The 25240-nt window shown below is 37.1% G+C and overlaps 1 protein-coding gene and 1 long non-coding RNA gene across 2 annotated transcripts in view; one reads left to right on the plus strand and one right to left on the minus strand.

The window, feature by feature from the left end:
- The window catches only part of LOC143304848 (uncharacterized), a 65148-nt gene extending 48631 nt beyond the window's left edge, over nt 1-16517 (plus strand). Inside the window, exons 3-7 of the long non-coding RNA XR_013061480.1 lie at nt 12911-13023; nt 13427-14338; nt 14520-15241; nt 15347-15568; nt 15670-16517. This is a non-coding gene — a long non-coding RNA (uncharacterized LOC143304848). The remainder of the gene's footprint in view (nt 1-12910; nt 13024-13426; nt 14339-14519; nt 15242-15346; nt 15569-15669) is intronic.
- LOC143304847 (uncharacterized) lies at nt 9717-13669 on the minus strand. Its single transcript, XM_076627322.1, has 2 exons — nt 13553-13669; nt 9717-13053 (listed from the first exon to the last, which is right to left on the minus strand). Exons 1-2 carry the CDS (start codon nt 13636-13638, stop codon nt 11310-11312), a joined length of 1830 nt encoding a protein of 609 aa, XP_076483437.1. The 5' UTR covers nt 13639-13669; the 3' UTR covers nt 9717-11309.
- Nucleotides 16518-25240: the final 8723 nt, after the last annotated feature.

The following is a 25240-nucleotide window of genomic DNA, read 5'->3' on the forward strand; positions in this document are numbered from 1 at the left end:
TGTGGGATTCAGCCAACTGTGGATATTGACAACTGTATGTGGAAAGTAATGAAATAATTCTGGAAATCAATGTTTCTGAAATTTTCTTTCACATATTACTCTTTATGCCACATTTAAGTATAACTGTGAAATAAATTTTTATCTTTTCTTGTAAGTGTACTTTTACACATCGTTCCTGGTGATAGTAGTATAACAATATTTTATTGCACACACAAAAACTGGACTTATGCTGCAATAAAATGAAATTATAACACTAACTTTTGTTACAATGATTATAAAAAATTAAATAAACTGCGGAGGCCTATGCAGTAAATATGCAAAGTATATGCGATGTTATACCCGTTGAGTCCAACAAGAACTTCGGGATATTTTGTGGTGGTGTAATATGGTCCAGTGGCAGATAGCGCGGAGACAATGTATCTATGTGCTGAATCAAAAGTAAAACTTTTTTATTTCTAACTTTTCCAAAATTAAACTTTTACTAATATATTTGTGATGTTAGATTTACTTATTGATATGTATTTAATTATCATTTACTCGGTAAGCAAATATGCTCCAAATTATATCGTGCTTGGTCTTATCTGAATGAGAAAAGTGTGACAAATATGTTGGTAAATGATTTCATTTACTACAATGAATCAAAAATAAAAAGAATTTGATTTATGAGTTGAGGGTCTCAGCTTGTGGGAAGTTTTTAATGTTTGCGTAATGTACGCCTAGTATAGGTGCTCACATAAACGTTGCACTTCATACTACCATTTATTGACTTACAATGTAACCATTCCTTAGACTATGAACTTACAAACTAGTATAGGGAGGCCCGATATTGTATTATGGATCGCTGACATTTTAGGAGGGGGAAGAAAGAGAATAAACGTATGAGATATATAATTACGTATATATGATTACACAATTGCAGGGAACATTTTCTTAATTTAACTGTGTTTGTATAACGTCAATTCACATCAGAGACCAGGCCACACACCGCGGGCAGGATGGCGCCCAGATGTCTGCACATCCTTGGCGCGTGCCCTCAGTAGTCCTAAGTACCCACCAGGGGTCTTGGAATTTTCATAGTTAAGGTCCTTCAGGCCAAGCGAGTATCTCTTGTCTTAGATTTCCTTTTACGTTTATTGTTTACTACGGGTTAACAGGGAAAGTAGGTTTTCCTCGCGTCTGCTATGTTGCGTTAGCAACTTTCTCACGAGGGCGGCTAAAACCCTTCCTCGTCCACCAACCGTCTTATTATCCAATCGGAGAAAGATGTCTACTACCCTCACTTCCTTAACCAAAATTATCATCAACAAGTCCGATAGTCCCGTGTCCTTAGACACACCCATCCCTAGCTTTCCCCAGACACAGTATCGTCAGTAAAACTTCACTTATTCCGTATCCTTAGAATAGTCAACATATCTTTACCGGTCTCTATCCTTATAACAGTCGCGTGCTTAACGTATCAGTGTAACTAGGTTTTACATAAGGTGATTGGAGTGAATTGTGATTTGTGTGTGTTAATTCAGTGTGCATTTCATTGTGATTGCTGAATTCATAATAAAGATTAATGAAAACAAAATTAATAGTTGTGTTACGACTCAGCTATTTTATTTTATCGTCTAACCCTCAAGTTTACGTGACATTTGCATTGTTCTTTTGTGATCTTTGCTTACAATCTTTGGTTCATTTACTAACTAAACATACGGTTTTCTTATTGCTATAATTTAATTTTCTACGGTGGTTATTTATCTTTATTGTCTTATTTATTTTTATCTTTATTGTCTTTGAGTGTCTTACTTAAATCTACGGTTGACAATTTATACATAAGTCTTATATTGCTATCCTTATGGTCTATGTCGCTATCGTACAGTATTTTTTATTATTACGTTTCTGCTGTAGTGATAGAATAATGCTAAGTTATTATTGTTTTGGATTAATTTCACGCTATCTAAACAGGTGAAGGATTCCGGGGGGAAATAACCTGTTTTTTGAACGTGTTTATGGTATAACGGGTTTGACTATAGATTGTGGGCGACGATGAAGTTTATGATTATTTTGTGTATCTTTGACCAGTGGTCTGACTAATTTAAGAATGAACAATCGATATGGATTAATTTGGGCTCTTCGTATAGCTTGTGATTTGCTATATTTGCTAAATTTCAATTCTGGCAATCTATATATTCCTAAACATGCTGTGATGTATTTTCAATGATTCTTAATTTTTCCGTGGCGTTGACACTTACATTGAAACAGATTTAACGACCATACATTAGAATGGTTGGTCTAATTAGTGTTTTGTAGCAGTGAAGTTTTATTGATCTGTGCGAATCTTTCGAGTAAGGTAGTCTTATGAGGTATAAGAAGAATTTATCTGCTTTCTATAACTGTGTCTTTATGTTGTCGTTGTGATTTAACCCGAAGTTTAGATGGACTCCGAAGCATCTAACTTTGTTTGCATCGGAAAATTTTCCGTTGATATTTTCTGTTGTATGGAAGAATATTTTCGAATTTATTCTCACGCCGTACTTTGCTTTTGAAGTTTTTGAAATATATGGACTGAACGAGATTGTTTCACATTTATGGGTGTAGATTCTTAGCTTCCGTGTTGGAAAGCGTAATTTTCTACTTTCTTGACTAGGTCTTGCAGCTGGGTTTTTATTTGTCACGGTTTATTGTTTCTTGTTTTATTGTTTATTAACATATCATTTACGAATGCTATTGCTGATTTATTATTTTGATTGCCGTTCTTGTTCATGCCATACATTTATAATAGGACACTAAACATGGATATTGAACAGGATAGGCCGGTTTACCGTGTCTTACTGTAGATCTCGATGCGTTTGGTCCTTTTGCTTGATCCCTCTGGGAGGTAGAAGTATCTATCATTTTCTTTTTAATTTTTCCTTTATTAAACGTTCTTATTTGTTTCTTCAAATACTTACATTTTTGTATCATTTGCTAATTACTATAGCATGGGGATTTCTGTGCTATTACCCATAATAAAAAAAAACAAAATAAAATAAGGAAGGTTTTTAACGTTTTAATTAGAATGTATGGGTGTGTGATTTGTTAATAATTGAGGATGAGTAAGGATAACTATTATCATTATTATTACCATTATCATTATTATTATTATTATTATTATTATTATTATTATTATTATTATTATTATTATTATTATTATCATTATCATTATCATTATCATTATCATTATCATTATCATCATCATCATCATTATTATTATTATTATTATTATTATTATTTTCTGTGTCCCTTGGTTCTCCTGTTATTTCTCATTCTTCTATTACGTGTCTCAGGTCTTCTTCTTTCTTTTTACATAGCTTGCATCTTTTTTCTCCCTCTTCTTTCCAGTATTCCCTTGATTTAGTCTCGTTTCCACATCTGAATCTTGCTAATATTTTTCTGTCCTTCCACTTCATCCTCCCTTCTAAGTATTTTGCTAACTCTTCTTTGGCGATTTTTCTATAATGTTTGTCATATTTTGATTCCCTTATCCTTTCCCCCCTCTCTTCTGCTTCTCTCTTTCTCCTTTCTTCTATAATTTGGTCTAGTGTCATCTTTTCTTGCTCTTCTCTTACTTCCATCTGTGTCCCTCCATTTCTCATCCTTTCTAGTCCCTTCTTTCTCTTTCTTGCTCTTTTCCGTTATTGGCCATTTCCCCAGTTTCTCTCTCTTTCCTTTATGCACTTCTTTACTAGTTCCTTTTTTGACTCTATGGCTTTCCCTTCATACCTTGCTGCTCTTCCTAATACTTTTTCTTTGATTTCTGTTAGCTTACATTCTTCTATCGATATATAATTCGGTGTTGTCATATCTAAACCTAAGCTCCATTTCACATATCTTCTTTGTATTCTATCCAGCCTTTCTTCCATGTTCCAGCCTCATACCTATGCTCCAAACAGCGCCACGTTCTCTACCAGCGTTCCAAACATCTTCATTCTCCTCTTGTTGTCCTGTTTGGAAATTTTTTCTTCCACGCTCCATGTTTTCTTCATTGCTATTCTTGCTCTCTTTTTCCTGTCTTCTATGTGTTTCTCATCACTACCGTTTTTTCAGTAGTATGTACCCTAGGTATCTTATCTCGTCCACTTCTTCTAATTCTCGTTCTCCCCATTTCCATTTTCTTTGTCTCCTCTTGTTCTTTCGTTTTTTTCGAAAACTACACTCTTGGCCTTTTTCGTGCTCAGTTCCAATTCGGTTTCCTTTAAAAATATTTCGAATCTCTTTAGCATTTCCTTTAGCTTCTCCTCTCTATCAGCCATCAGCACAATATCGTCTGCATATGTCAATGACCATACCTTTCTTTCTCCTACCACTATGCCCCCCCCCCCCGACTTGTCCTTTCCTTAATTCTTCTTCCAGCCCCGCCACGTAGATGTTAAATAACGTAGGGCTCAACGGGCATCCTTGTCTGACTCCCCTCACTGTCCAAAATTCTTTTGCGTTGTTATTCTTGATTCTTACCACATTCTTTGTTTCTGCGTATATCTCTTTAATCCTTCTGGGCAAGTTTTCGTTAATCCCCATTTTTCTCATTTTCTCCTCCAATTTCTTTCTGTTTAGCCTGTCGAACGCCGCTTTTAAGTCCGCAAAGCAGGCATGTAGTTTTTCTTTTTCTCTACTCAACTGTTTGTCTATGATATGGTTTATCACAAATACCGCGTCTTTCTTTTCTGAATCCGAATTGGCTCTCTTTCAGTTTGTTTTCAATCTCTGCCTCCAGTCGTTCGTGCAGTATCCCTGCACAGATCTTGTATGCTGTATCCATTAATGTTACTTTTCTGTAACCCTTCCCTGCTCTCTTGTCCCTCTTTTTATATATCGGACATATTTGCTCCTTTTTTCCAATCTTCTGGTATCCCCACCCCATTCCATATTTTCCTTAACAGAGCCCATAACGCTTCACCCACTTCCTTCGGTGCATACTTCTCCTTCAAGTTTCTTAGTTTCTATATCACCTCTTCCTTCTCTATATATTATCTTCTCTCTCCTCCATTATTTTCTCTTCTGCTCGATGCTCCTCTTTTTTCCTGCCCTCTTTGTGCTCTGTTCCTTCTAAAATTTCCATAAAATGATTTTTCCACTCTTCCTCGCTTATTTCATAAAATCTTCATCTATATTCTCTCTTCTTCTTCTGTATTTATTTATGTATTTCCACGCTTCTTGTTCTGTTTTGATCTTCTTGATTTTCACCATTTCTTCTTCTTCGTATCTTTCCTTTCTTTGTTTGCACCTCTATTTGAATGCCTTTTTTCCTCCATAAGAGCTTCTCTACTGTATTTTCCTTTCATAAACTTTGTCACCTTCCTTCTCATCTCTCTTTTCCTCTCTTTCTATTCCTTATCTTTACTTTCTTCTTTTGCATTGCTTCGTTTATCTTCTTGTTGATTTCTGTCCACATTTCCGCTACTGTTCTTCCGTTGCAGGTCCAGTCTTTACATTCGTCCAAGTATTTTTCCACACTTTTGTTTGTCCATTCCCTCTTCTCCTTCTCTTCTTCTTCCTTTTCCTCATTTTCTTTGTAATTCCGTCCCCCCCCCTATTTCTATTTCTAACGGCATGTGGCCTGACTCTGTTCTTTTTCCTATTTTCATGTAAATTATTTCTTCTGTCGCCTCCTGATTGCCAATCACATAGTCTATTACTGAGTTTCCTCTCTCGCCAATATAGGTCCGCTCCTCTCCTTCTTTATCGCTGCCATTGATTATCTTTAGCAGTGTTCTTCCTTCCATGTTTATTGTCTTGTCTTTTGATCGTCTGTTTTTTTCTTTCCCTACGTCCTCGTTTATCGACCCTCCCTCTTCTCCCGTTCATGCGTTCCAGTCTCCGCCGATGATCACCACTTCCTCTTCTCTTCCGTCTACTCTTTCCTCTATTTTTTTCCATGTCCCTTATGTATCTTGATTATAAACCATCATTATCCTATACGTCTTGTAATTGTATATTATTTTTCTTCCAACTATATTATCACTAATTCCTTTATATCCTATTTCTCTTAGGTTTTTATTTATACCCGTTGTTATTCTTCCCTTTGCTCTTCCTTTTTTCCTTACTGTCATTGCTGCCCTGCATTTCCAGTCGAATTCTTTGGGTAGTCTATATTTTAACTTTTCTCTTTTGTCCTTACTTATTAGCCCTGCTACATTTCAGAAGCACGTTTTCATCCCCATTGTAGTCCCCCCTCCTGTTCCTCTTTTTTCATTTTCCTTCCCCTCTCTTTCTTTCTTCCTCCAGCCTCTCTCCGTTTTCGTTCCACCTGTACCATTTGTTCTCTATTGTTAGTTTCTTGTATCCTGTCCTTACATATTCGCCTTGTTCCATTCTTTCTCTGGCTACCCTTCTTATGTGTTGCTTCCCATCCCTTTCTTTTTTTGTCAGATCATCGTCCATGTATACACCCTTTTCCCATTTGCTTTTCTCCTTCATTATCCTTATTTTTTCCTCCATTGATTTCATCGTTGCCACTATTATTGTGTTCTTGCCCCCCCCCCACCCCACCTTTATCATATGTGCTTTTTCTACTTCTGCCCCTATCCTCATTTTTTCGTTTATGAACTCCTTTACTGTCTCTTCATTGCTTCCTTCGTTCCAGTCCACTCCCTTGATTACTATGTTTCTTCTTCTTTCCTCTCTCTCTCTGTCCTGTCCTGATCCTCTCCAATTCTTCTGATTCTACCCAATAATTCTTTCTTTTCCCATTCCCACTCTCCTTTCTCTCTGTCTGTCTCTCTTTCCCTTCTTTCCCTTCTTTCCCTTCCCTCTTTCATTTCTCTCTTCAGCTCCTCCACTTGCTTTTCCAATACATATATCGGATCACGATTCGAATTTTGGGCGCGCGACGACTCTTCATGTGGACTAGCCATCGTTTCACAAAGCCGAGATTTTATTTACACGTATATACAGGTCTATCACTAAGCTTAACAAATAATAGGTACAACTAGTAATAAGTCTAACAAACACTAAGCCTAATGAATAATACGATCTACGAATAATTAAATTAAATAATACTATTAGCAATGTTTGAGTTCAAACGAATCCACGGTCACCGGGATAACTCCTTACTAAGCGAAACTAACTTAGACGCAAATGCGATCGTCGAAAATGCTCGATGTATCACTCTCCAAGGCAATCGCAAGAATGCCAGCCTCGTGGAGATTTTTCTCCCTGTACGATTGCATTTTGTTTTCTATACCCGTTTGGAAGCATCGAGAAGGTTCCAAACGCCGTTGCTAGGCAGTTTCTGCCTGGAGTTTTGATTACTAATACAATGTATGTCCCATTGCCGAGGCAACATCACACGTGGCTAGGCCCGCTCTCGAGGCCGCATGCCGCCACAACCACATTTCTCGGAAAACACATACAACCACTCCAGACCTCCGTTAGATAAAACATCCATCCCGTGACCGTGGCTACGTTCAGCGACCGATTGTCACCTCGAACCCAATCTCGCTTATTACAAATCTTAAGCAATTACAACTATAATAAAATCTAGGCTAAGGTACTAGAGGATGTTCCCAAAATTTCCAAGGAAAGGCTTCGGCTTTCCTTTCATCTCCGACATATATATATATATTTTTTATACATTTGTAGTTGCGCACAAAATTTATTAAAGAAAAGTGTTAACAATGTGTTTTCATGATTTGTTTCTCGCGCCTGACTTCCATTAATCCCTAATATTCCTGTCGCCATGACGCGTATAAATCCAACATGGCTGCTCATAAATGTCATCAGTAAAGTTTTAGTGGCGGGTCTTTAGTTTTGTTTGATATCGAAGTAAATTTTCGTCTGTCGCTCGTTTTTCCTTATTCTACCGCAATCAGAACATTTATTTATTAACATTATTTTAAAGTGACAGTAGTATATCTCGTGTGAATATACGTATATATATATGTTTATGTTGTGTGTTACTTCAGTATAGCTAATGTTTTGTAATTCTTTGATCGCGTTATTTATTGTTTCGAGTAGTTTATTTTATAGAGCATTCGATAATATAAACATATGCACTCACACGTACATATATATGTCGGGTTAACATTAAGATTTAAGGCGCGCAACGATTCTTCGTTTGAATTAGCCATTGTTTTACAAAACAGAGAATATATTTACACGAATAAACAAGGTTTTACAAATATTATGAATAATGAATTTTTATAAATGATATGATTGATTAACAAATGATAAATTAAATTATTAATTAGATTAAAGAATAATAAGTTTTATCGAACAATAAAAGAAACGAATAATATATCTTACGATTTACTAATTTAACGAATAATGAAAATTAACGATTGATAAATTTACAAATATTGAATTTAATTTACGCTATAAACAATGATCCGGGGTTCAAACGAATCCACGGTCAACGGGAAAACTTTAAACAATTTTATAACACAAAAAAAATACGTTTGCCGAATCACTCGGAAAAATTACTCGATGTATCACTTTCCAAGGCGATCACACGAATGCCTCTCTGAATAAAATCTTTTTCGTAATCCGACTGCATTTTGTTTGTTATATTCTCGCTGGAAACATCGAGAAGGTTCCAATCGTTGTTGCTAGGCAATATCTGTCAGAAGTTTGTTATATACTCCTTGGAAACATCGAGAAAGATCCAAACGCCGTTGCTAGGCAGTTTCTGTCTGGAGATTGATTCCTCATACAACGTGTGTCCCATTATATCGACATCTCTAAAGTACAATTCTATGTGATTTCTAGGGAGAACAATACAACCGATCCACACCTTCGTCAGGCAAAACGTTTATCCCGTGACCGTGGCTACGTTCAGCGACCAGTTGTCACCTCGAACCCACTTTCGCTTTTCACAAATGTCAAACAATTACAGATGACAATTACTTAATTACAGTTATGATAAGATCTGGGCTAAAGCATTAAAAGGCTTCCTCAAAATTGCATAGGGAAGGCTCCGGTTTTCATTTCATCTCCGACATATATATATGTATATACGTATTTATATGCCTATTTCTCTTGCCCGTATAGTGTTCATACGAAATGAAATGTTAATTATTTGTTTTATATTAATTTCTTTTAATAAGATAGAACACGCACACGCACACGTATATATGTATATATTTCTGGCAAAGTGATTTTCATTCAGATTCTTTAGTGATATAGTGTTGTGTATTTGAGGTTATGTGTCAATCATTTGATTTCATATATACATATATATCTTGTATTGTGACAACATAGTATTGAAGGTTTTGTTTCTAGATTATTGTGCGTTTAATATGTGTTTACATAATTGTGTTTGATGATAGAATTTCTGTATGCAATTCCTCGAATCGTTGCGGTGTTAATTATTTTGAGCGTTTGGGCTATCGACAGGTTGTCGCTTAGTCCCAAGTGTTGCGTTGTGTGTTCTATTTCTTTTGTAGATTATTAATAGTAGTTTTAGTTTAGAAAAATAGATTATTTATATGTTTATATAGAGACATGCATGTTTCATAATCAAATTCTTATTTTATAATGTTTTACCGGCAAGTAGGCTAGTTTTAAATATGTATCTTAGATTGTAGAATGCACATAGATTAGTAGTAGTTTAGAATATAGATTTTTATATGTTTGTACAGAGACATGCATGTTTCGTAGCGTAGTTCTTATTTTATAACTCTTTACCGGAACGTAGGCTAGTTTTAAGTATGTATCTTAGATTGTTGATTTGAATCAATAATGTAGAAAGAGCATACATTAATATAATTTATATATGTATATATACAGACATGCATGTTTCGTAATGTAGTTCTTAATTTATAATTCTTTACCGGAACGTAGGCTAGTTTCAAGTATGTATCTGTTTAATAGAATGCGCACACATATATATATGTTTCTGACAATGTAACTTTTATTTCTTTAATAATACATTATTGTATGTTTTATGTATTCGTTTGATTAATAAGTCTTAACTTCGTATATACTTATATTTCATAAATTGTGTTACGTCGCGGAACACTCTACCTAGCCGAGGTCACACACCGCGGGCAATGTGGCAACCAGCAGATGTCTTCGGATACTCGCAGCGTATCCTCCATAGTTTCAAGGACCTTCCATAAATCTCATAGATTTCCTAGGAAAGGTCCTTCAAACAAAACAAACATCTGGTTCGGAAGAATTTCCAAAGACTATTGTCTACCACGGCTTAACTAAGGAAAGTTGGTTTTTCGCACGTACGCTGCAATTGTCCTCCCACTAACTACTTTTTCTCGAGGGCGGTTAAGATCCTTCGTTTAACCAATTAGAAACGAAGCCTATTCCCTCACTCTCCTAAATAACATCGGCACCAACAAATCCGATGGTCCCGTGCGCTAGACACACCCATCCTTAGCTTTCCTCCGACACATCATCGTCTCCCAGTACAGTACTGATTTTACATCCTTCGAACGGTCAACATCCTTCCACCGGGTATACACACCCGCAGATCAGTCACTCGCTCATCTCGTACATACGCATCAGCGTAACTGTCTTCGTTATAAGTTGTTGGAATAAACGGTGAAATATAACTTACTACTGTGTCATATTCATTTAACCACCTCTGTTATCTTAATCGAAACAGGGGAACGACTACTTCGCGGCGTCGATTCACCGAATCGTAGCGAGAATTTACGCCTCTCGCTGACGCGTTTTCCTCGAACGGTCGTAACAAATTGATAATATTGTATTTGTTGCATAGTATTATAAGCATTAACTCTAGTATTTACTAGTTCATTACATGTCTAGCATATATGTTTATATTTATATGTAACTTTCCAAGTTGATTGATTAAAATATATTTATATATACATGTATATCTGGTGTTTCAATTATTTCCCCTTTTGTAGTTATTCTTATTTCCCGGTTTATTTGTTTGATTCGTAACTCGTTCAATCCGTTAGCTGGTTTCATTTATTATTTTTTTTTATACTGATTGGATTTATTAGTTGCCCTCGCCTTGTTAATCCTTCCTTTAGTTTCGTAGCGCCGTGTGTTCGTTTGTGCATTCAAATCTTTATTCGCGCGTTTTGCATGGGATAGTTTTCTTGTTCTCGTTACGGCGCGTGCGGAGCGCGGGACGTGACACCCCCGCCCTTGGAGTTCAAATTTCCAAAGGGAATTTGACTGATGGTGTCTCTGAGTTCGCTCAAGGCGGATGTAGATGGCGTTGGTTGTTGAGTGACTACCGGTGTTATCGATATCCCTTGAGGTTGTGCTGTTTGATCATCGATATTTCGTTTTCTTTTGAGGTATAGTAGCAGGTGGGTAACTGAGCCGCATATTGCTCCTAATAGGGCGATTCCACATCCCTAAGTTTCACGTAACTGGTATCCATGTATGGCTATATCTATTATCGTCTTGATTAGTTTAAATATTACAAGTATTCCAAATATTGCTGCACTGACGGTTCCAAATTCCATGAAACCAATCCATAAGCTTGATATGGTATTTTTTGCTATTGTCGTTAATGTGTTTTCGTCCATCATTCCCAGAATGTTTACTGTTCCAGGGACGATTGTTTTTCCTGTTGCTCCTCTGGCCAATGTGTTCAAAACTGCAGATTTTTCTGCCGGGAACATGACGTGGTCCCGAAGTGCATCAAGGTCCTTTTGGGTGTATATTCCGCTCGTGGCCAACGACGATGGTGCTGAATATTGCCACGTTTGACGTACATCCGGGCGGAATTCCTGTGGTGCAATTGTTTCCATGGGTTTTGGTACGAATTTGTGCCAGAGTCCGTCGATATTGTATAGTGTAGGTAATACCGCGCTACATTCTCTGTGGTTTCCGTGTTGCGTTAGAATGTGTGTTTTTGGCGTTAAAAATGCGGTGCGATTCCCTTGCCAAACGGGTAGCTCCGAGTAACATTCTGTTGTATGTCGTACCTTTACTTGTACCGGAATGCATTTGACTATGTGGACTGCTTCTCCTGCGATCAGGGCCATGTGTCCTGGGGTTTTGGTTATGGTATATGCAAATTCATCGGGCAGTAAGATTGCTAAGCTTAAAGCATTCTCTATTAGTTTCTTCTGCGTGGTACATCTTTGTGTCAATATATCATGGTACAATGTTGTCATTTGTCGTTTAATATGTTTCTCTACGTAAATGAATTTTGAGTTGACGTATGCGAATATGTCCAAGTTTTCGACTGCTGTCTTTCTTTTGGAGATGAACGTATTTCCTCTTGTTGTTTCTAACAGGAACAATTTGGGATGTTCGGTGGATAGTAGGGTATATCCACACAGTGGCTGTTCTCCGGTTTTAGTCAGTGCAAATGTTACTTCCTGCGTTGTTAGTGCGTAAACTGGTTGTGCTGATTCTCTGTTGGTTTTTATTTCTTGGATCTTTGTAGCAATTCCTTCATATAGCACATCGTACTGATCAAATTTGCATGGTGAGGGTGGTTGTGGTTGCCAATAAGTGTATCCGTCTTCAGCGTCTAGACAGTTTCCTTCGCTAAAGGTACATACCGTTCCTGATTTCAGTAGAATTTTGTTCTCCTCGATCCGTACTGGCACGACTGCTGATTTTAAACTTATCCTCACTGTTGCTTGTACGACGACCTTTTCCCAGCTCCCGTATGGCTCTACATACTGTGTTCCCTGGCAGCTGCCGTCGTCTGTTAGCTTGCCGGCTAGGACAAGCGACCTTGTTTCTGTTGCATTATCCTTTAGGCCAACTATAAGGTTTTGTGGTCCGAGTGAAAACGTGCCGTCTTGGTGCATCCTTGCGCATTGTTGGGCGGTTGTTTCATGGAGGTATTCGGCGAATCCGTTATGCACTGCCGACGTGTGAGAGTGCATGCCACAGTAATATACAATTCGAGTTATTTGCACCTTGCATTGCCTTACATTGGTAAATTCAAATTCTGAGAGTTGAAGTAATTGTATATAAATATCTTGGGTTTCAGTCAATGTAGGCTGTATGCTGCAGTCCCCGATGGAGTTTAGAGAGATAGTGGTAACATTGAGGTGGTTGCCATTGCAGTCATATCCTACCAGGCCGTGTGTTATTTTGATGAGGGTGAGTACGATGACTAGGCAGTTCATCTTCCTATCAACAATTTATTAAATCGTTTCTTACTCTCGGGTTTATTAGAAATAAGAATAACCTTTTATTATTATTATTAATATATAAAAAAAAAGTTTATATGTTTTTTTTGTGTGTTGTTTTTTTTTTATTATTTTTTTTTTTATTACAATTATAGCTTGTCTTTGAATATATATATATATATATATATATATATATATTCAATATAATTATATATATATATATATGTGCGTGCAATGGTAAATATGGCGACTTATTTTACGAGTCACTTAGATTATCAATAGATATTGCCTACTTTACAACATGCGTGTATGTATATATTGTTAAACATTAGGTGAAAGTTATATGCACAGTTATAAATGTCATTTGTTTACAGGTGGATAGCGAAAGTATTTGATTTCGTGAGTGGCGTACAGGTGCTTTACAGTTCTACGGTACGGATTGCTATTCCTTGGAATAAAAAAAAATTCTTTCGATGTCTGTCAGATTTTTGTAAACGAACATGCATGGAAGGATTTTCTGCAGAGATTCAAAATGCTCTCTGGATTCCTCGTGAAACGTCTGGACAACATCTACATGTTCTTCCATCCGTCGTTCAGAGAATGGTTGATGAATTCGCCATCAGTTCTATACACACATACAAAAATAGTTAATATATATATTATATATTTTTTTTTCTTTTTTTTTTTTTTTATATATATATGTTTCATTCGGACCTGTTCCTTGTATGAATACTGTATCTCTGTATATAATATAATATATATAATATGTTATGATTATGTTAGTTGTTATTTATTATATGTATTTTCCTTAACTCTCTCCCCCTTTTTTTTGTTGTTGTTTTTTTTTTTTTTATTAGTACCTAACATTACTATTATGATGCTGTATTACATTCTATTGGCTATTATTTGGATGTGAGCGCGACGAATTTTTCAACATGGCCGCTCGCGTGTATCTTTGGTATGGCGTTGGTTTAATGTCAACAGTAGCGTGTCGTTGAAATAGTTAATTAATTGTTAATTACTATAATTTTACTTAGTAATGTTTTTGTAATATTGTTTTGTGTTTCATGATATTGTGTGTGTCAATACCGTGTGCTACCTTAATGTGATAGCATGGATTGTATTGTTATCGAATTTCGATAGTCATTGTTTTGATTATACGTGACTTGCATTTATATAAGTCTTGTTTAATTTAGTTAATGTTTTTTGTGTATTGTGTTACCAGATATTTTGTGTAGCGTAACTTTATTCTTTTGCACCGAGTTCAGTCATGTTGTTAATATTTAGTTAGTCTATCTTGATTAATTTCTAACCTATTCCTGTGTTTATTAACCTTTCTTATTTTCCCTATTAATTTATTATTGCATGTACTTGCTATTTGCTATTATTTTGTGTATGATATGAATTGGTTTCTTTATTAGTGATTAAAATCTACTTGTTAGATTAACATTGTCTGTAATTCTTCAGATTCTACTCTTTCGTTGCTGCATCACTTACCTGGATCGTTCCCGCAACATCATCCGATTCTTTGATATGCCTTGGATACTTACTACGGCTGCCTTCTACTACGGCTGCCTTCAATCGTCTTATATATGTGGTCATAAAGGTGGTTTTTAATTTATTTAATTTAATATATATATATAATGCATTGTATGTGCGACCACTATTGTGCATTACAAATTAACATCACAATACTACGTAGATTAATACATAACCAAATATCCCTTTACTCCAGTTACATTTATTACTAACTCTCAATTAATCTATCTTGATTATTTTCTAACCGCTTTCTATACTTTATCAACTATTTTATTTCTTCTTGTTAGTCTGCGAAATTCATGCATGTACGCTTCCTTGTATGGTGATTAATTGTTCATGAGGTAAGTTGCACTTTCACCGTTTTAGTTATTCGTTGAACTAGCTCGTTTCACATTCAAACAGTAATTGGAGCACTTGTAATAAACTTCTTTTCTTTTCAGGTTTCCGCCATCTGTGTTGTTCGATGAACAGTGCAATGCTTCCACAGTATTGTTATAACATTTAGTACTGTTGTATTTTGCATTAAGGCAATTGAAGTTAATTAGTTCATTTATTTTTCAGCTGGCTGTTGTACATGGTGTTTCGCAAACAGAGATCCATAACCTATTTTGCACGTAAACCTTCTCGTATGAAGATTACTTGTTCACAAGGTAACTTTCACTTTCACTCTTTTAATTTTATTGAATCAACACGTTGTATATTCAAACAATAATTGGAGTACACATGATAATTTTCCTTTTTTTTTTCTTTTTTAGGTTTTCGCTATCTGTATTATTCGACGAACAGTGTCACACTTCCTTTTGATTTATCCACAATATAGTTATAACACTTAGTAACCTCGTATTTTGCACTGAGACAATTGAGACTAATTTATTCATTTATTTTAGGTAGCTGTCGTACATTATGTTCCACGAACAACGATCCATAACCTATACTTGCACGTACACTTTCTTGTATGTTGATCACTTGTTCACAAGGTAACTTTCACTTTCACTAGTTAATTGTTCATTGAGTTAACACGTTTTATATTTAAGCAATAATTGAAACACATATAATAATTTTCCCTTTTTCCTTTTAGGTGTTCGATATCTGTATTATTCGACGAACAGCACTACAACATACACTACTGCACTACGTTGCCCACTGAAATCACTTTATTCATTGTTTATTTCGATTATGCGCTAGTTTTAGCTTGTTTAAGTGCACTGTTCGCGGAATCCCTTTTACTTCAATCTTGACGTTTTGGTTCTGCAGGATTTCTAGCACTTTATATGGTCCAGTATATTGATCGGAGAATTTTCCTTTACTGGGTTCTTTTAGTAAATATATCGAATCTCCTACTTTAAAATCCTGGGGGTTGATTCGTCGGTCGTAATATTCTTTTGATCTTGGTTTGGATTTTATTAAATTTTCTCTTGCCATTCGTTGTACGGTGTTAATTTTATCGAACAGGTCTTCGAGATATTCTGCGTATGTTGGTTCCATGTTCTCTTCGATTATTACTTCACCAGTAGGTTCTCTGGCTAAATGTCCAAAAACTAATTCGTGCGGGGAGAATTTCGTTCCTTCGTGTACAGAGGTATTATAAGAAAACATAGCTAATTCTACCCATTCGTCCCAATTTCTGGAATTTTCAATGTATAATTTGAGATATTCAATCAGTACGTGGTGAGATCTTTCGATTGAACCGTTACTTTGTGGATGATATGCCGTCGTGGTGTATTGTTTGATGCGGAATCTCTTTGCTACTTTCTTCATTTGTGAGGATGTAAAGTTCGTTCCTTGATCAGTGAGAATAGCTCTCGGTGATCCGAAACGACAAATAAATCGCTTTACAAAAGCGTCCGCTATCTCGGCTGAAGAGATTCCTCCTAGTGGAATCCCAATTGAGTATTTTGTTAATAAATCTTGGATGGTTAATATATATTCATTTCCCTTTTGAGTTTTTGGTAATGGTCCTACAATATCCATACTAATTTTATCGAATGCTTTACCTGGTGTGTCTGTAAGTACCATTGGTTGTTTTGCTTTTATTCTTGTGAGTTTCTTTAATTGACATTCCTTACATGTTCTTACGTAATCTTGAATTTCCTTTTTCATATTTTCCCAATAGTAGTGTTGTCGTATTCTTTGATAAGTTTTGGTAATTCCTTTGTGTCCTGCTACGCTTGATTCATGTTTTTCTCGTATTATGTTGTTCCGCGCTTCCACAGGTGGAGTAATTACTTCTCCAGTGCAAATGGTGATGGATAAGGTTTTTTCCATAAATATTTCCTTTAATTTTCTGATTGTATATCGCCAGGGTATTTCCTCCAAGTTTCCTTTGCTAATGCTAAACGAAGTTAACTGTTTTTCATTTACTACGTCTAATAGAGATCTTAGCGAGTTTAATAAATTGTCTGGTGTTATTGGAATATTTCTATTTTCCTTTATCGGTAGGGATACAATGTATTTTCCGGAATCGTAATTCAATCTTGCTTTTTCTAACATTAAATCTTCATAACGAGGCAATTTTCCCGTTTCCTTCATTTCTAAGGCTCCTTTATCTATCGGTTTGCCGTGTATATCTATAAATACTACTTTATGGTCACTTACTCTTGCAATTGAGTCTCGGGTTTCCGAAACTTTTAGTTCCGCAATTATCGTAGGCCTCGTGTCCTTTTCTTGTTGTTGAATTAGTTCTGGAACTACAGTGGAGGTTTCTTTTTCGCTTGTCGTGTCCGTGTCTTCCTTTTCTCGATTGGTTATTTCTCTGTCTGTACTTACATTGATTTCTGTTAGTGCTTGGTCTAAATATTTTATGGAGGTTTCTTCTATTGTAAAATGTTTTCGGGTAAAACCCTTTCCTTGGTTTTTGGAATCACTGGGTTGAGGCAAGACGCGTGGTTTGGCTTCGAATACGGGAGAGTCTTCCGTTGACGTGTCTATTTCGAATCTTTTTGGGACAGGATAGCGAATCGGTGAGACTTCCTCTCTCTTTCTGATTGGTAAACAAACTTCTGGAGGGTTCCTAGATAATGCGTCTGCGTTTGCGTTCGCTCTGCCTTCTTTGTATACAATATCAAATTCAAAGTCCGATAATTTTAATTTCCATTTCCAAATTCTAGAAGTAGGATCTTTGATAGAATGCATCCACACTAAAGGTTTATGATCGGTTACGATAGTAAACTTTCTTCCGTAAAGATACGGTCGGAAGTGCATTGCGCTGTAAACAATTGCCAGACACTCCTTTTCTATGGTAGTGTCACGTCGATTCGGGATAATTTCACGTTCCGCACGCAAGGTGAGAAATTCGTACTTAAATTTTGATTGTTATTAGAAAATTTATTGAACACTGACACAGTAACAATACAGAATGGTCAAACAGCACAGAAAAGAATGTTCTTACAACGACTCGAGAGGTACTTTTTTATATCAAGGACCCGGCTCCTGTGGAGGGGCTATCGCTGGATGCCGGTCACATAGGGTTTCTATTACTGCTTAGCCATCATTTTGCTGACCAAGGTATGTGAGGCATAACCATCCTTTCGTTGCGTTCTCACGACCACCGTGACATTCCCCCCTCCTTAGCTTCGCTTTGCTCCGCTAAAGCGTAAGGCTCTGGTGGGGCTTCTAAGTTGAATGATCCCCTCATCTTCGTCTTCGGTGATATTTTGGAAGGTGACCGTCCTTGGTACTGTTGATGTTTGATCGATCCTGTTTACGCGAGCGGTAGGGCAGAGTATTTTGATACGTACATTTTTAGGAAATGATCGGCGTAGACATTCGAAAAGTTTACATTTGTACATTACATATATTGTTCCTAGTCCTAGGGCTATGATTCCTAATATTTGTAGTGTGGATATGCCATATTCCTTCAATGAATTTATGCGTCGCTCAAATTGCAGGGTACTGATTTGTGTTTGTAATGTGTCGAGGTTGGCTTTATATTGGTTAAAATTGTGAGTTACTTTTGGAGCTGTTTCTAATATTTTCTCTAATATTGGAACATCTGTTTCTTCGAAGCTGTATATGCTATTCTTAAATTTGGTTTCGTAAGAGATATTTTTATGTGATCCTCTTATTTTCATAATATTATGATCGTATGTGATTATGCACCCGGTTTTACTGCTAATTAAGCTTGGTTGTCTAATTTCTAGGATTTTATGTGTCTTACATAACACGTCGATTTGTACATTTTTCGCAGGAATAATAATATAATGGTTTTCCGTCTGCAAAGGTACGAACGTCAATTCTTCCAGCTTGAAGACAGCAGTCGGGCAAGTTTTGACCGTCTGTCGATTAGTAATTAATTCTGATCTGCATTCAGGTGAATTGATTCTATTGTGACTCGGTTGAGTTCTTTTACAAATGTGGATGATTGCCGTTCGTTTACAATATTTGTTTAAGTAGTGACTATCGACAAAGGTGTATTGTTCTGAGTCGGTTAGTATCAAATCAGTTTCTATTACAGGCGCAATGAATACAGAGTTTTGTTTGGAAGGTATCGGGTAAATTTTAGTTATTTTCCATTCATTGTTTTCCAAAAGCGGCACAGTTATTGTATATATAAGTTTGTTATCTCTTATCCATACCTTTAGTTTGCTTAGATCTAGAATTAGTTGAAAGTTTTGAACTGAAGGTTCGATATGGTTAGTCATAAAGTTTTGTCTCGTTATTTGGTCAAGTGTTTTTAAGAATTGTTCGGGTTCTATAACTTGTGGGTTTATGATTCCTTGTTTCCCTAACATAACAGTGTTAAAAATTTCGTCGATGTTTATATGGAGTTCTGATATGGTAGATTCGGTTTGAATTAATAGGGAGACTAATATTTCGTTTTTTTCATTGTGGTTTTCAATCTTGTGTATATCGTTGGCTAAGTTTTCAAGTTGATTTGTTTTGGTATTGTCTAGCACGCGTTTGATGAGTGCGGTTTGGTTACTAAGAATTGTTTTTATTTTATTGTTGGAATCAAATAATGTATCGATGTTCTTGTTAATGAGTTCTAAATCGTTTTCGTCGAGAGTTGCGAATAAAGTTTTGGATACTGAGCCTATGACATTGAGCAATCCGCGTTTGCTTTTATAACGCAATAATAATTTGAGTTGCCGTGTCAGGTTTTGAAGATTTCTGTACTTAAATTTTAGGCTGCTTATTTCTGGTATGTAAGCGCAAGGTGGTTTACATTGACGGTCTATTAAATCTATTACGCGTTGTAATCTATTAACTTGGTCAATTGGATCGTTAAGGCCTACTATAAGGGTGATATCTATTTGTTCGTTGTACAGATAGCAATTGTCAATGTGTTCCAGGAATATGTTGGCGTAATTCAATGGTTTTACTTCTAGATCGCTTCTAATGTACTCGAGTGTTATGATGATCCATATTATGGTCTTCTTCCTGAAAGGTAGGGTTTTAGCCTGTTACCGTGGATTCTTTGCGTGTGACCGTTGGAATATTCGATAAGATAGGTGGGTGGATTGGATGAGAGGATTTCTGCAGGTCCTAGCCATTCGTGGTCTAGCTTGTTAGTTTTGTGATCGTTGTGTACCCATACTTTATCTTTTACTCGGAATATCGTCTGTGTTTTAATAATTTTTCGCATTTGATCCCTCTGGTATCGCTTTTTGTTAGATTCGGTAACTCGTCTTGCTTTAGCTATATAGGCGTTGTGTCGATTTTTCCAGAGGTTAAACAATTGTTCTCTGGTTAGGCTAGGAGTGGTTGATATTGAGGATGGCATGTTAGCTTGTCGTCCAAATGTTAGTTCGAATGGGGTATGTCCGGTCGTCTCGTGTACTGAAGTATTATATCCCATGCATATTAATTTTAAGTTTTCATCCCAGTCGTTCTGTCGGTCGGTCGTACAAGTTCGAATAAGGTCCTTTACTACGGCATGCGTTCGTTCAAGGGATCCGTTAGATTGTGGATGGAAAGAAGTGGTTTTTATGTGTCGGATTTTGAAAGCCCTTTCAAATGTGTCCATCAATTTACATACGAAATTTCGTCCCATGTCCGTCAGAATACTTTTTGGTGCGGAAAATATGTACACATAGTGATCCAAAAGTTCGTTAATGATTGAGTTGGCTGTTTGGTCTTTTAAGGGTATGAGGATGAGATATTTGGTTAATTGATCTTGGATAGACAGGATAAACTGATTGCCCCGTTTGGTTTTGGTGAGAGGTCCGAATATGTCCATTGCGATTTTGTCATTAGGATTAAGGGGTGTGTCAGTTATCATAGGTTGTTCCTTGGCCCTGATACGATTTAGCTTTTCTCGTTGGCAGGTTTCGCAGTTTTGTATGAATTCTGTAACGTCTTGTTCTAGGTTTGTCCAGTGATGGTGCTCTTGTATTCGTTTCACGGTGCGGTGTATACCTAAGTGTCCTACTAATTCGTTATGATTTTCGCGTAGTATCGTTTGTTTTTGTTCGTTATCGTAGTCTACTGGCGGATCTTGTCCAAATATTAATTTAATTTGAGGGAATCTAGTTGTTAGAAACGTTAGCATGAGTTGAATATTTACCTTTTCTAACGTGCTGAAGCTATTGTCGTTTATTCCTATTTGTAAGCGTCCGGTTCGGTGTTTAATAAAGTGTTTGGTTAATTGACGCAACCAATGCTGTTCGTTAAAGTCTCCCAGTTCGGTCTTTGTAATTTGTTTAAAGTGTGGTCTGTTAGGTTTTTGGGTTATCGGAGCTGGGGTGATATTGATTTTCCAGTCTATATACTCGTCATAATAGTCCGGGTTTTCTACATTGGGTTGGATTTCTTCATTAGTGATAGGATACAATCGGGATAGAGCATCTGCAGCTGTATTTTCTTTTCCTTTTTTTGTATTCGATTTCATAATCGTACTCCTCGAGTCTCAAACGCCATCGCATGAGTCTCGATGAGGGGTCTTTAACATTCTTTAACCATTTCAAGGCTTGATGATCGCTTTGAATTTTAAATTTTCTACCAAGTAGGTATTGTCTTAGTCTTTTGATTGACCATACTATTGCTAATAACTCTTTCTCGGTTGTGGAATAATTCTTTTCAGGAGGGTTCAAAGTTCGGGATATATAACAGCATGGATGTCCGTCTTGGGAGAGTATTGCTCCTAACCCTTCGTTACTTGCGTCTGTTGTTAATGTGAATGTTTTGTCAAAGTCTGGATATTGTAGTACAGGGGCTTCGCAGAGTTTTTGTTTTAGTGTGTCAAATGCAAGTTGTTGTCTATCGGTCCAGTAGAATGGAGTGTCCTTTTTTGTGAGATCTGTCAATGGTTTTGCGATTTTAGAAAAATTACGTATAAATTTTCTATAGTATCCAACGAGTCCTAAGAATGACTTTATGTGGGTCGCGGTCTTTGGTGTTTTAAAGTCTTTCACGGCTTGAATCTTTTTGGGATTAGGTTTTACTCCTTCCTTTGTTACTACGTGTCCTAAGTATTCTAATTCCGGTTTCAAAAATTCGCATTTGTCCGATTGTATTTTTAATCCTAAATTTTGTAGTCTGTCTAGTATAATGGCTAGATTTCGATTATGTTCTTGGATGGTGCTCCCGAATATTATAATGTCATCCAGGTATACGAAACAGTTATTTCCTATTAACCCCCGTAGCGCGGTATCCATCATACGTTGAAACGTCGCCGGTGCGTTTTTAAGGCCGAAGGGCATGCGATTATAGTGGAAGTGACCTTGTGGGGTTGAGAATGCAGTATATTTTTTGGAATTTTGCTCCATAGGTATCTGGTGAAATCCTGACGAGAGGTCTAGGGCCGAGAAAAATTTAGCTTTGCCTAAGTGCTCGAGTATTTCGTCCGAATTTGGTAAAGGATACGCGTCTTGGTCTGTTTGCTCGTTTAATTTTCTAAAATCTATAACGATTCTCCATTTTTGTTTGCCTGATGCATCTAATTTTTTTTGGAACTACCCAAATTGGTGCGTTATATGGACTGTCCGATGGTTCTATGATTTGTTTGTCTAACATGTCGTTGATTTGAGTCTCGATTTCCTTTTTATGACATTCGGGCGGTCTATAAGATTTGATGTTTATAGGTTTGTCTGTCTTGACTGTGATTGTATGTTCTGTCAAATTGGTACATGGTAATGAGTCTGTTTCCATATTAAAAACGTCTAAGTAATTGATGAGGATTTTCTCAAGGGGTTCTCGAAGTTCTGGATCAATATGTTTGGTACGTATTATTTGTGCGAATTTATTAATTTGGCTTAGTTTATCGGGTTTCTCTATTTCGTTTGTAATGTGACAGATTTGCTTACCAGTGTCGATGAAACATACTGTTGTGGGCTTTCCTTCGATGTATTGGGCTGAGATTAGAGTTTCGCCTGGTCTTATCTTGCTATCGGTTTCCTGGAATGGTAATATAATTTCGTCTAAGGTTAGTTTATTGTTAGTGACGCTGTATTGATACTTTGTAAGGAATGGGAGTCCGATTATTCCATCTTCGATTAGGGGAAAGTTGTTAGGGACTACGTAGAATTGATGATTTTTCTTGAGCATGGTTAAATTGCAAATTTTGTTAGTGGTATGTTTGTCACTTCCCATTAGGAAGGTTTTTGGGTTAGAAGTTTGGACGTTTAGTGAGGCTTTTTCTTTTATAAGGTTGATTCCTGCTCCGGTATCGATGAGGAATCTGGCTCTTCCTCCGTCTCTTCGTTGCAGTACGATTGATAGTAATCTTCCGGTGGTGGTGCAGTTAACTCGAGGTAAGCTTCCTCTGGGTTCTCCGTTGTTTGGTTTACTCGAGGTGGAATCTTTCCTTGGCTGGCGAATGGAAAATTTCGAGAGTAGCATTTTTCGGCTGTGTGTCCAATTCGTAAACACTTTGGACACTTTGGTTTCATGCGGTTGTCTAATGGTCGGCTAGGTAGCTGAGCAAAAGTTTGTGGCTGTGAATCGGTAGTAGTTCGCTTGGATACTAATGTAATGTTGTGAGATTGATTCTTTGGGCGGTTGGCAACACGATTTGCATCTCGTAACCATTGTTCTCTATCAGCTGCTAGTTGTTGGGCAAGGTTCAGGTTCTTTGGATCGCTAGATACCACCATCTGTCCTATCTCGTATCGTAAGTTGAGCAAATATGTTTTAAGTGCTTCGCGTTCTTCAATATCTATAGCTACGCGTCGTTCTGTTGGTGTGCGGTTTTCGTTTTGGACTGCATAATTTAATTCGTTTAGCTGTTGTCGGAATCTGGAGTTAAAAGATTGTACACTTTCTGTTGCCCCTTGTTTTAAATTCTTTAATTTGTCCCTACAGTTGCTAATAGTTGTTGGTGTTAATACGTGTTGTCTTAAGCATGAATATAAGTCTTCGAACGAGTTGATTTTTAGATATCGTATGTTTCGTTTCGCGTTGTCGGTAATCTTTTCGATCAGTATGAGATCTAATAATAGCTCTCTGTCACTTGCCTTGCACCTAGCTCTTGCTTTGCGGACCGATAAGATGAAATCTTCAACGCCTACGTCATCTTGACCACGTAGTGTCTCGACAGTTCGTATGGCCTTATCTGCCTCGAGCCCTCGATCTTCGTTGTAGTTGTTTATTGGTTTAATCGCGGCGCGGCTAGATGCGGCTCGTGGTCTTTGTGACGTGTTCGGTCCGTCAGTTTCGTCATCCGTTACGTTATCAGCAGCGGTTTCTAAATGGGCGTTTATTTGCGACTGGTCAGTCTCGGTGTCGTATTTTATTTCCATGGTTTTTGCAAGATCGCGTATTTCTTTAGAGCGATTTCTATCGCTAGTTTCCGCAAATTCTTTTATGTTTTTAATGTTTTGATCGGTGCTGTTTCTAAAGCTTCTAAACTCGTGAGTTAGGCTTTCAAATTGTTCAATCAGGGTAGCGATTAGTTCGTTTTGTTTAGCGGTACTCTTGTCAGTTGGGTTCATGCTGAGAAATATGACACTTTCGGCGGAAGAAGAGTCACTATCTTCAGAACGTATTTCAGGCTTACGGTTTCGATAATGTACGAAAGCCAGCTTACCGAGATTCTTTGCAGATCCTTCTTTTGATCAAGGAGGTGACCGTGGTCCTTCGCTGTAGAATCCGTAGAGTTCCCGTTGAAGTTTCCTCTTGATGCGATGAGTGGATCCTGGCAGGATCGCCAATTTTGTCACGTCGATTCGGGGTAATTTCACGTTCCGCACGCAAGGTGAGAAATTCGTACTTAAATTTTGATTGTTATTAGAAAATTTATTGAACACTGACAGAGTAACGATACAGAATGGTCAAACAGCACAGAAAAGAATGTTCTTACAACGACTCGAGAGGTACTTTTTTATATCAAGGACTCGGCTCCTGTGGAGGGGCTATCGCTGGATGCCGGTCACATAGGGTTTCTATTACTGCTTAGCCATCATTTTGCTGACCAAGGTATGTGAGGCATAACCATCCTTTCGTTGCGTTCTCACGACCACCGTGACAGTGGAGTAGTTTTGTTCGGCGGAATTTAATAGTCTTGAGGCATACGCAATCGGCAAATCCTTTCCGATTGGCCCTTGACTCAGTACACCGCTTATTGCATATCCTGATGCGTCTGTGGTAAGGTTAAAAGGTTTAGAAAAGTCTGGATATTGTAGAATGGGTTTCGTCATTAACGCTGTTTTTAAATTATTGAATGCATCTTCTTGATTTTCCGTCCATTTGAAGGGAGTATCTTTCTTTAATAG

This window comes from Bombus vancouverensis, unplaced genomic scaffold (assembly GCF_051014615.1).
Source record: "Bombus vancouverensis nearcticus unplaced genomic scaffold, iyBomVanc1_principal scaffold0059, whole genome shotgun sequence".
Lineage (NCBI taxonomy): Eukaryota > Metazoa > Arthropoda > Insecta > Hymenoptera > Apidae > Bombus > Bombus vancouverensis.

Excerpts from the sequence above, each read along its gene's own strand:
- LOC143304847 (XM_076627322.1), bottom strand. The coding sequence starts at position 13,638 with ATGGAAGAACATGTAGATGTTGTCCAGACGTTTCACGAGGAATCCAGA. Across the intron at positions 13,054-13,552 it reads CAGAAAATCCTTCCATGCAT|GAAGATGAACTGCCTAGTCA; the intron begins GTTCGTTTACAA and ends AATTGTTGATAG.